The following is a 12,676-nucleotide window of genomic DNA, read 5'->3' as shown; positions in this document are numbered from 1 at the left end:
TGCTTTGTGTGGATTAATCCCAAATGTTTCCTGGTTTCCTCTAGTCCCTGTTGCTCTCACCTCCTCAGGCTTCGGCATATGTTGTTTCTCTTCTCCTGTGGCTCTTTCTGCCGCAATGTCACCCCCAAATACTGTGGGACAATGCTAGGGAGACCTCATCCATCAGCAGCATCTCCTTAGGACACGTGAAGAAGAAAGTTTGTGTTTAGTTGATTTAGGAAGCCTCCAGCCACCAGAAGGCTTGGCTTGGCTTCCAAGATGTGAAGGGAAGAAAAATGGGGAGTGGGGGGAAGTACATCCTATTTCCAAAAAAAAAAAAGCAAAATCCCACGCCTCGGAATGTCAAGCGTGTTTCAGCATGGAAGGGAGTGGTAACTGTAGGTGCTGGCAAGGATGTGGAGACACAAAACAGGCTAATGTGAGAGGTGAGTTGAAACAGGCATCTGCCACCAGGAAACCTCCTTATTATCTGTTGTTTTTCCCTCCTGTGGCAGGTGATGGACAGCTCGATGCCCCTGATCGGGGAGCATGTGGAAGAGGACAGACAGCTTATAGCCGATCTGGTTGTTTCCAAAATGACTCAGCTTGTCATCACTTCTGGATCTACACTGTCACCGCTGAGGCCTTGGGTATGAGCAAAGAGAGACCTTATGGCCAAGTTGTTTTCCTGAACTTTTCTCTCTGTCTCTCCTCCCTGTGGGTCAGACATCTCGAAGAGCTGAACAGTCCCATATGAGAGTGTGTTGGATAGACTGAGTCCTACTCTTCCAAAGAAGTCTCTCATAGACTCTTTGAAGTGGGTGCTCTAGGAAACACCTCTCTCCCTTCCTCTCCCTCCATTTAACTGTGACATCACACCAGTAGTGTGGTCCATGCATTTAGACATTCTGGCTTGCTAAATTCATAGATTCATATGGAAGACAACCACTTTTAAAGGTTCTTGCAATACCCAACTTAATTTCTAACACCATCCCTCAGGATAGGTTTCATTCCAGTTTTTGCATCTCTGATGAAAATCTGTGCTTCCCAGAACAGAAAACGGGAATCTCCACCAAGAGTTGTTCCATTCCTTATTGGAACCCTTCCTCTGTGGAGATGCCCTTCACTCCCTTCATCAGGAGGAGGCTTGACTAATGCTGAATTTGTATAAGAACCTGTCACTTTTGCATTTAAACTGATCCCTTAGTGCTTCTTGTGAACAGTGAGGATCAAATGCATCTAATCTTAGTGCCACATTTCCCAGTAGCAGTCCTGTATAAATGAAACACAGCTGAACATCAACTGTGTCTCCAGGTGCATGTGCTACACCTCTTTCAGTGTCTGTCAGGGACCCAAGCAAGAAGGTTTGAGGGTAAAAAATCTGTACAAAAGAAAGGACAGGAGAGTAAACAGGCTGAGGGATAATACTGACTGCAACATACTGGAACAGTTGTTGAACATAACCACTTTATGGTTTCTACTTTTGTCATATGACAGCTCACTCCTGCGAAACCAGGTCTCCGGCATGAAGGTATTCAGGGTAACTCCAAACCAAGTTTTAGCTAGAGTAAGGGGGTAAACATTTAAGAGATACTAAAAATGCTTAGAGGCAGGAAAAGTGATACAGAAGGGATAGAATTTACCCTGGCCAGAGTGGAAACAACAATTGCCATCTGAAATAGCCAAGATATAGAGTATATAAGCTAAAAGCAAAGGGGAAGCCAACAGAAACAGGGAAGTTGGGCAGACACATCTGTTTTCTATGTCTGTAATATACTGGTACAGAATAGGATTGGATTACAACAGATCAAAAATAGGACCAAAGTAAGAACAAAGCAAATGGTCTTGAAGGGATAGGACGTCAAATAAGAAAAGGCTCTTCATCAAGAATACAGCCTACAGATATCTGTATACAAAATCAAGGAAATTAAAACCACAAACATGTTAACTAGAGTGTTTTGCTATAGAGAAGGACCTTGGTACAATGAACATTGCAGAAACTGCACAAGCTACAACCACTAATATAATGCTGTAACACATAGCTACAAATGTGCAGAGAGAAGTAGTTACACGTGGGGCTGGTGAAACACGGAACTAGAGCTACAGGTGAAGACTTCCATGGAACGAAGGAAAATAACAATTCTGAATTCAAGGATAGCAGTACTGAATACATAGAAATATGAACCCTTGGATATCCTATGCGTATGCATAGGATATCTGTACATATTCCTGGATCTGTCTATACTTGTCTCTGGATCAAGAAGAACTAAGAAATTATGAAACTGAGTGCACTGCACTGACAGAGATGGAAGAAGAAACCAGTCATAATAATGTGAGACTACAGCTATCAAGAAGCAAGTCAAATAGCACAGTGGGACAGCAATTCAGAGAGAGTTCTCCACCTCTGTAGGCATCTGTTTTCTGGAGCTGCAAAATCCAAGTGCAATAGGAAACAACACCTTGACCTAGCCTTAAGAAACACCCAGGTACAAATTCAGAAAATTTGTATCATAAAATCATAGAATCATTTACTATGTACAATTAGGTATGATGTCCAAGGGACAAATGTGATATCAAAAAGTAACAGTATGACAAAAGCAGTTAGAAAATAAAATTAATCAACTGCCTAGCATTGAAACTAAAACTGTATGGGCATTATTTGAGAGACTATTGTTTTCCAGGTTATGTGTATATACATTTTTTTTTTTCTTTCTGATCTGCCTCTGAACCAGGAATGCAGGAATAAGCTTCTAGAGCTAAGTGGCAAAGTGATAGAGGACATTCAAGACAAACAGGGCGAAAAAAACCTTCTAATTTTGAAAATCTCACATTTAAGAAGGCCTTTATGCACCATCATGCAAGTTACGAAAGGAAACATAAAAAAGATAGAAATGTATTTTGAAGAGCGGATAGAGGGAAGAATGAAACAAATTCTTTGAGTTCATCGGAAGATGGAACCCTACCAAAGAATTGGTGGGCTTTATGGATCATCCAAGGTTAAGGGAAAAAAGGAAGACAACAGGGACAGTGATCTGGCTCTAGTAAATTTAATTGATGACAGTGTGGAACTTCTTAAACTAGATATAGTTCTTCCTGATCAGAAAGACAGGGCAGAGAACAAAAACATTGATTAAATCAGTGATGACTGATATTTTTAAAAATCATTAAGCCCCAAGACCCAGATGGCTATGTCCAATGAACTGAATTTAGGAAGTGACTAAACTGCCAAGAAAAAATGTACAATTTCATTAGAAACAGTTATTGCTCTAGAGGATTGGTGTACAACAAATACAAAATGTGTGTTTAAAGAGTTGTAGGAGCAATGCAGAAAAATGTAGCCAACTCACAGACCTTACAAATTATCTCAGACTATAATTTAAAGAATAATACAGAAGACTAATAAACCAACAGAACCACAGCTTAAAAGCATCTACCACTTCTTTTTTTTTTCAAAGAAAAACATCCCATTAATTTCCTTTTGATTATTTTCCCCTCATTTCTTCAAGGATTCTTTCATAAAGTGGTAGATAACAGGCAATCAGTCAAAGTAATGTAGCTAGACTGTCAAAAAGCCTTAGGCAAGGTATCAGACAAGAGCTATTCAAGAAAGCAAGCAGGGAGGGTCTAATAGGCAAAATTTCATTGTGAAGCAGAAGCTGGCCTCAGATAAAGACAGAGACATGAGAAATTGTAATTCTTGCAACAGTTAGCAGGGGGGACACTTAAGGGATACTAAGCCTGGTCACGTTGATAATTGGTTTGGTTATAAGCCTACGACAGGGCCCGATGGTAATGACAAACTTGTTTTCATGCCTGCCTACAACATGAAACCTGGTTTCATGGTTACAGCTGCGGTTCTCCCCTTGCCTCTCTGCCCCACTTCCATATCTTCCCCTCACTGTTTCCCTTCCAAAGGCAGAAGACGTTGGGCTGGCCCTCGCTGCTTCATCTCTGAGCCTCAAAATCATTTCTGAGAAGCCTTGGTTAGCTGTAGGCAAAGGCCGTAGAGGTGAATATGAGAACTGATTCCCTTTCTTTGGCTGGTCTTATCAGAATGTCTCACAGCATTAGGACAGTAAATTTCCATGAAGACCAAGGCAAGGTTTAGTGTCCCAAGCTATACAGGACTAGAAGCCAAGAATAGAAAATTTCGATTTCCCTTCCCATCCATTTTCTAGTTCCAGACAAATAGTGTAAAAGATGGGCTGGCAACCTTGTCACATTTATGTCAGTTGAAACTCATTTCAATGCTTCTGACTATGGAACATTTCTTCCCATTTCCAGAATCACTTAGCTCATTCTCTGACCTTTCAGGAGCCTTGAGGACGCTTTTATCATTGTGTTCTCCATGTAAATAGTCAGGCATGTACCAGCCTATCTGCCTCCAGCTTCCCCTGCTTTCATAAACAATTTTGTGCAATAGGCTTACTCAGACTTTTGTTAACTTTTGACCGGCCCTTTGTGCAACAATTCTGTGTTGCTTAATCTGTTTCTTAAAATATCTGTCAAAAAGAGTAAATAGCAAGAGAAAAGAAAGTGCAGATAGCACCAACTTATGTGCCTTAGTCAGGACCAAGGATGGCAGTGAAGAACATCTGGCAGAGCTACGTATGTTAAGTCACCACAACAGCAAATGAAACTCCGTATAGAAGATTGAAAGGTAGGCTAAGCTGGGGGTGGAGAGAGAGAGAACATAAATAATCTGTAGACCTTGCAAGTGGCACTAGCCATTACCCTTGAGAAAGACTTGGTCGCATACAGGCTAATGAAAACCATTGCTCAGCCTATGGCTGTGTTGACAAGGGAGACGCAGGAAATTAGGATGCAGGAGAAATGAGCTGGTGATGTATACCAAGACCCCAAATACTGCCTCATCTGGAATAATGTAAGCAGACCTACTTCTGGCATCTGCAGAAGGAATCACAAAGCTGGGAAAGAGAAGTGGGTGATGAAAACAATTAGGGCCTGGAAACATTCCCTTGGAGGGACTGAAGGGATTCAGTCTCTTGGCTTTAGAAAGGAGGTGAATGAGAGAGAGGGCAGTAAAGGTTTGCAAAATAATGAATGGCCTAGCAAGGGCAGGTTGTGAGAACTATTCTCAAAACTCAGAACAAAGCAATGGAATTTAGAAATGGGAAAGGCAATAAGGCTGAGAGCTGAACAAGCCTCAAAGGGTCTGGGTGTCAATATCAAAACAAAATACCTGGAACTGTTGCAAAGATTTTGTGGAGCAGATAATAAGCTTCATGTTTCAGTCTTGAAGCCGGCCCTTGCTTATTAGCAATCAAGAGGAGACCCCTTAGGGTAAAGAGATGATTACTCCATAGATGTTTCCATGTTCATCCCTCCTTCCTTTGGAACATCTGGTGCTGGCAACTGTCCAAAATGGGAGATGGGACTAAGAGACCCCCTCAGGCCTAATAAACTTGGTAATTCCTGATTGCCTAAAAAACATTCTAAACTGTAATTTCATTGTTATTCCCTGTGAGCAAACAACTTCTGCGCTTTTTATTACTCAGCTCTCCATTTCAGTCCCATGAGATTTTACCAGCCAGATGCTGCGTATGTGTGTGTGTGTGTACGCGCATGTGTGTATTTAAGGAACACTTCATGACTCTGCAGTTCCTGTATTACCTCAGGGCTTCTCTTTGGGGACTCTGTATTAACTGCAATGGCCTTTTTCCTCCAGCCTCCACAAGTTCAGCCCGCACCAATGAAATCTCAGACCGGACCTCAGCTTGGACAACTGTCCCAACCACGGCCTCCTCCCCAAGGTACAGTTCTTTGGGTCCCATGACAGTGTGGACTATGAGACCTATAAGTTTACTTTCCAAATAAAAGCTTTCAGGGTACATATTTCACTCGTCATTCCATTTCACTGACAAGCAGGCAGCAAAATCAGTGTGCTGTTAAAGCATCTGCTGTCATATTCCGCAGCAGCTCAGAAAGTGGGATGAAAATTTGTTGCAGATCCAGTTGATATTGCTGGTAGGTCTTGGCTCAGCAAGACAAGGCCGCTTGAACTGGCACTGGAGCCAGACTCTGGGCACAGAGTATACTTACGTTTGCACAAAGCTGTAGTAGCTACAAGAGTTAAGAAGTGACAGGAAGATGCTAGTGCTGTCACACCTGGAACAGACACCGAGGTGGTGATGCAAGGGTGCTTGATCCATCTGTCCAGGTGTTCCTCTGTCAGCAAGAGCACACCCCCAGCTCCTCCTGACAGCAGAAGCAGGTTTGACTCAAGTGGCTTGGTCAGAACAACAGGTTTGGTTTATTGCCCTGATTTATGCTGAGGTGATGAAGCACAGGGCTGTCCCATGGGTACCCAGACACACCAACTACTCCATTCACATAACAGATTAGGCCCTCTTTTTTGCTACCCTTGTCCCTTCCTTTCTCCCTCCAATCTCCTACAAAATTAACACCCACCTCAAATTTTCTCTTCCTCATCAGCCACAGGTTTGCCGTATCCAAAATTTAGTATTTCTGATACCAAATACATCTATGTTATCTTGGCATTACATGGCATTACCGATAAGAATTGTTGGCCTTGCAGGATACTACTCCCCATCCGTCTCCAGTACTCCCCTTCAATTCTCTGTGAATTATTTTCTCACGTAACTCCCCCTTGCCCACCTGTGAAATCCAGCCAGCCCTCACAACACTATCTGTAACTTTTGTGAGCTTCTCACACTATTATGTCACATCCAGCAATTTCTCATGTCACACCCAATTGTTTTCCACATCATCTTCAGTCTTGAGAGTCTGCTACCAATATGGCTGAAGCCACCTGCTAACGCTGGGACAGATTTATGGATAGTGACAGGGTGCACAGTCTCAACACCAAACTGCTAGGCCCATCAAGGGACTGCTGACCCAAACCAGAAGATTCAGCTTTTGTTTCCTGCAGACCTGGCTCTCCACTGATGCTTCCTTCCCAATCCAAAAAGTGCTTGCCAATGATAAGCAATATTAGTTATACGGAAGAGTACAGCACATTGAAGCGACACCCTTTGGGGAGAATAGCAGAGCTTCCTTAGTGCTGAAGGAGGTAGAGAAAAAAACAACCACTCAAGAGGTGAGGGCATGACACCGGTTTTAGGCCTATAAGAAAGGTTCTCCCTTATCCTTCTGCATGAGGTACTCTGAAGAGTCTCTCCCCTTAGCAAAGCCCATTCTTCCATATACATGCTCCTTGCTTGTTGTCCATCACATGCACTTCCTCTTGTTTATGTCTACATGTCCCTTTCAGGTGGACCACGCCAGCCCCAGGGATCTCAGCCTCCACGGACAAATGCACCTCCACAGCAGCGGCTCTCTCCTCAAGGACAGCAGCCCCAGAGCCCCCAGTCCACTTCACCTCAGCAGCAAAGGTCACCTGGATCTCCACAGCAAGTCCGATCAGCAACTGGGTCCTCTCCAGTCCAGGCTTCCAAGGCAGGCGCGTTCCCTCCACAGCAGCCTAGACCTCCTGCTCAAGGTCGAGCTCCTAGCCAGCCAAGCCCCACTGAAACACCTAAGCAGCAAGCCACCCCACACCCACATCTGAAGTAGGTGCTCTGTTAAACTGCTAGTATCTGTAGATATTAAAATAAGGCGGTCAAAAAAGTACCCTGAGCCGACATGAAGAACATACCAGCCTTTTGTCAGGCAGTAGTCCCCAGAGGCAAAGGCCCAGGCAACTATGAGTGACCTCAGACATATATGCCTGGGCATAAGAGGCCACCATGACCTGTTGTCAGGATGAACAAGTTGTACTTGACGTCTCTAAGGTTTCACAGTTTTCCTCTTGTTCATGTGTCATTGCCAGTCGTGTGTTCTACCCCAGCCCTATCAACACAGCTACTGCTTTCCCAGCAGGGTATATACTCATTACTGGCTGTAATCTGCACATTATTGGCCAGAAAGCTCAACAAGAGTCATTCCTTCACTCTTCCCTGAATGCAGGGGCCACACAAGGTTCTTTACCCAGCAATTTTTTGCTATTGGTAGCAAAAAGGTTTGGGGGGGGGGGGGGGTGCTGGTAGCGGAAAGTGGAAGTGGCACTACTCCTATATATAAAACTGCAGATGGTGACTGTATGTTTAAGCACTCTTCTGGAGCAGAGCACACCACTGAATTACTGTGGATCTTTGGTAGCTGCCTTTGCTGCCAGCTTTCATGGAGCCTATCTGGCTGGCACCACAGCAGGAAATATTGGCAAAAAATGTTTAGTGATGACAAAAAGTTAACACAAGAGCAAATTGGTGTGAACAGGCCAAAATAAAATATAGGTTAGGAATGCAAAGACGGTTTGTAAGCAGAAGAGGAGTGATGTTCTGGAACAGGCTTTCAGTGACAATGTCTACATTAGGAAGGCAAACCAAGAGCAGTACTTAAGGATCAAATGTTGGTGCTAAGGATGCAGTCGCCACACTATACATATTTCAGGTACCTTAATTCAGAGTCAGTCTTGTACTGAACACCTATTACTGATCAGGAGACACCACTCAGCAACAAAGCATGGTAGCAGGGAAAATTGAAAGATTTACTTCAAAAGCACAGCCCTGATCTGAACTTAAATGCTAGCAGATCCACGCCCAGCAGCAGCGCAGCCAACCAAAAGACCTGCGTAACTCAGCTGGCAGAGCAGACATGCCAGGGAGGGCAGGCAACAGCACACATCACAGGGGACATGGCTACCAACCTGCTGAACCTCTCGTGCTCGCACATCTGGAAGGACAGGACCATCATTCGTGGTGTGACTGATGAGAGACAGGTGACCCTCAGTAAGAATCCATTCTACTGTATTAGTAGTGAAATGACTTACCTGTTCCTCACAGCAGTTGCACCAAATGGCAATTATATACTTCCAGTCAGAGGTTTTCATAAACACTTAAGTCTGGACTGTGATATCCAAGCCACCTGCCCATGTTCCATGTTCTTCTACCCACGCCACCCTACCTCCCACATTCTTGGGTGTCTTAGCATATGGAAGCTCTCCTTGCTAACCTCTCCATTTATCCTTTAATTTGTCTGTGCGATGTAACACAAAGCATCAGTAACCAGATCTGAACTACCACCTTCTCATGCTGAGTCTGAACTCTTTTCTATTTCAGCAAATCGCAGTCCCTGACAAACACTTTCAGCATATCTGAATCATCCCAGCGGGGAAATGCCAACGAAGATGAAGCAAAAGCTGAGACCATCCGCAACCTGAGAAAATCATTCGCTAGCCTGTTTTCCGATTAACAGCCCTGCAGCTGGATCTGTGCTTTTGTCAGCCCTCACTCTTCATATCAGTGTACCTGATGTCATCCTGGAATACACTCAATGGTACCCAGCAATTTACAACTAACAGCTGCATAAAGGGAATTTAGAAAACTATAGTTGTTTTAATACAAAGAAATTATTCTAATAACAGTCTGAAAAGTGACTGTACAAAAGTGGCGCTATTTCATTGTTTTACGTGCATAATCAGAATCACATCTGCTCAAACGACTGAGTTGTAAAGCAAATTTTATTCTTACTAACCCCTGTGGAGTCAATACAGTTATGACAGTGCAAACTCGATTTTATTTTGATTTGTATGTAGTCAATACAATTGCTAACTTCCAATTACTGAATCCATGTTGAGGTCAAGAAAAAAAAAAAGGCTTATTTCAGAAACAGATGTGCAAAGACAGTCAAGAATAAGTATTCATTGACCGATAAAGCGAGCATGCTTGAGCACAGTGAACTGTGGAACTTCATGATACCAACTTAAGTCACTTTTCAGTTAAATACAGTACCAGGCATCAGGAAGTGCCAAAGATCACATGAGCAGGTCATCCAGATGGACTGCTGGTTTGTTCCCCATCACTCTGCTCGTAGCAGATAAAACATTTCTGTTTCATGCCTTGCATTTATGTCCTCTACACGTGATTCCTAAGTTCTGAGAGAAAAATGTCATGTTCTAACCCTGTAGCCTTAGCTCAAAAATAACCTGAGAAGTGGGCCTTCCACCAACTTCTTCCCCTGCCCCTGGAAACATCAGAGTTCACATTCACGGTTCACACAAATTCCAGACAAAACCCAGCTAAACTCCAAGCACTTTGGTGACTTGGTCGCATCTGGCTAAGTATGTCCCCCAGGAACACGCTTAATTAATAGCAGAGCTGATGAAGTGCACATACTTGTGTGCTGAGTGTTCCATAATACCAAATGGACAGAGATACGGAGTGAAATCCTGCCTCCCTCCTTGAACTCCCATTGACTTCGCTGGGGTGAATGCAAAACGAATGCAAGGTGACAAACCTGCAAAACAAAGTAGGAAAACTATCCTTTACAAATAAGATGAGCTGGAGTCCTTCCAGAGGCACCAAGCCATAGGAGGGCATGTATAGGATTGCCCCAAGGAGGTAACAATCAGTATTAGACCTCCCCAACCACCCCCAAGATTATTCTTCCAGAGAAGACATGGGATCTTTGCCAGTTGTGCTTTCCTCTAAGCCTGCAACACAGAATGAAGCCATGTATGAGCACATATACTAGAACTGGGACATGGTGAAGAACAGGAATTACAACAGCTACATTTACAGTGGGTAAATCAACAGCTATATATGGTTATTTCTACCAGCTAAGAACCTACCCCTTGCACTGTGCTAGTTCTATTTATAACACGCCTAATTCAGGTGCAGTCCCCATGCCACCTCCTCAACTTCAGTCACAAACCACGCATACAGCTCCAAGGCCAGACTTTTGCCTTGTGCTTCCCTTAGCAATTTCACCTTGATAACACTTAGGAATGTCCAGGAGGCAGGAAGGCCAGCAAGTTACGAAAACATTTGAGCCAACGGCATGGTTCTTTGCTGCAACTTAAACAGGGAAGATCCCCAAAGCAGCAAATCAGCAGCAACATTTGCCATCTTGGATCTTATGATTCACTGGTAGGAATAAAGCCAAACAAGGAATTCCTTCCTGCATAGCACCTGTAATGAACATCTAAATCCAACGCAGTCATCTGGACCTTGCATGGCCCACCCCTAAGCAGGCCCTTTACACACATAATGGCTTTTGTGACCTGTGCACTGTCAGGAGAGTAACAGCACAGCTTTTCCAGGTTGGGAAGCTCTCAAGAGGCTCATCTGGATCAATGATTTATACCTTAAGTCTAGTATTGTAGAATCACCCTATTCCCTGATGATTTATATCTTCTTCCCACCCCACTCCTCCCCCCGCTCAGTTCTGTGTTGTGCTTCCAGGTTTGCTAAGCTGTTTACAATGTAGCATCATCATCAGATGCCATCCTCTGAGAAAAAAAAAAAAAACAGACCCTCCTGTTTTGCAGTCTCCAGGAGCAATAAAAGAGTGACAAATGGCCTTGAGCAAGCACTGTCCCACTGGCAAGAACAATAGCAGATTAATAGGCTCCACTATATGGAGAAGAGGTAATGCAACGCTGGTGGGAGAGGATTTCCTTCTCTAACACTTCCCTCAGCAGTTTAAGCCTTTCCCTACTAAATGGTCACCAGAGATGCAAAGACAGAAATAAAAGTTTACTGCCAGAATCCTCAATTGCTCTATCCCCCAAATGTCTTTATGTCTCTCTTACCAACAGAACCTATATCAAAAATAAGTAACTAGTGACTAGTACAGCATGGCCCCATAAATTAACCCCAGTTCATCACTGAAACCACAACGGTCAGATCATTTGCTGATGCTGCATTTGAACACAGCAGGGCTGTCCTCCGGTGACCAAGAACCGGGTAGCACTGCTGGCTTGATACCCAGCAGTGACTGATATCTTCACTCGCCTGCACTCCCACATGTCACCTTTCAAGGGAGAAGCAAACAGAATGGCATCTCCTAGCTCCAACCTGCAAAAACAAGTACAAGCTGAGAGTGCCTGTTGCTTAACTAGGTTACTCCTGTAGTTCCTGAAAATCATCTTCAATTCTATCCGCAGAAGTGCTTTAATAAAAACACCAGCTCCATTTCCTAAGTTAAAATGATGGAACTCTATACTGTGTACTATAAATGTTCCAACAGTACGTTTCAATTTACAACTATGATGCTCACATACTAGATGCTGTGGCTAGCAGATTCAAAAATACATCATCATGTATTTAGGCTGTCACCTTCGATGCAGGGTTTCTATTCTGAAATCCCTACAATCTAACGAAGCACAAGAGGGAATGCACGGGGTATAGTCTCCACTTATATGGATGGGAAACTAAGGTATACCCAAGAGGTATTTAGGTACCCAAAGAAAACAGCTGGAGTTCAGGCAAGTGAGACAGCAACAGGAAAGCTGGTGAATAGCAGTTACATTTAAACCACGGGGCAGACGTGCCCCACAGCATGCCTTAGGATCTTTCTCACACAGCTGTGAAATCAAGCACCTGGTCAGAGCTTCCCTTTAGTCCCGCATGCTTCGATTTTTTTCCACAGGGAAGCCAGGAAACGTGAACAGATTTGTGTGTTTGGATCCAAGTCCAAGAAGGAGCTGGGACACAGCTGTGACACTCACTCACATCCACCACTTGAAAAATTAGTTTACATTTTTCTGTTTAGCTACAAGCTGGGAAACACCTTGGCTTTCTTGTAGTATCTAGGTGTGGTATTTGAAGAGGGATGTCACCGATGTTCCCATGCAACCAGAAGTCTTCTAAAAAGCTAAGGTTCAGAAGAATGGCAGTCCTCATAACTACAGCGGTATTTTCTTCTTTCACCA

At 43.7% G+C, this 12,676-nt stretch overlaps 1 protein-coding gene across 2 annotated transcripts in view; it reads left to right on the top strand.

The window, feature by feature from the left end:
• The window catches only part of SYN3 (synapsin III), a 201,250-nt gene extending 191,716 nt beyond the window's left edge, over positions 1-9,534 (top strand). The window contains exons 12-16 of one of the 2 annotated variants that reach the window (XM_055712629.1): positions 495-629; positions 5,669-5,753; positions 7,235-7,532; positions 8,554-8,750; positions 9,081-9,534. In XM_055712629.1, the coding sequence (XP_055568604.1) occupies positions 495-629; positions 5,669-5,753; positions 7,235-7,532; positions 8,554-8,750; positions 9,081-9,097 (732 nt within the window). In that variant the 3' untranslated portion in view covers positions 9,098-9,534. The remainder of the gene's footprint in view (positions 1-494; positions 630-5,668; positions 5,754-7,234; positions 7,533-8,553; positions 8,751-9,080) is intronic. The other variant, XM_027816037.2, reaches the window with a different exon arrangement.
• The last annotated feature ends 3,142 nt before the right edge of the window (positions 9,535-12,676 follow it).

Source organism: Falco cherrug, chromosome 5, assembly GCF_023634085.1.
Source record: "Falco cherrug isolate bFalChe1 chromosome 5, bFalChe1.pri, whole genome shotgun sequence".
Lineage (NCBI taxonomy): Eukaryota > Metazoa > Chordata > Aves > Falconiformes > Falconidae > Falco > Falco cherrug.
Note: the sequence above shows the minus strand (reverse complement) of the source record. Positions and strands in the feature narration are given on the sequence as shown.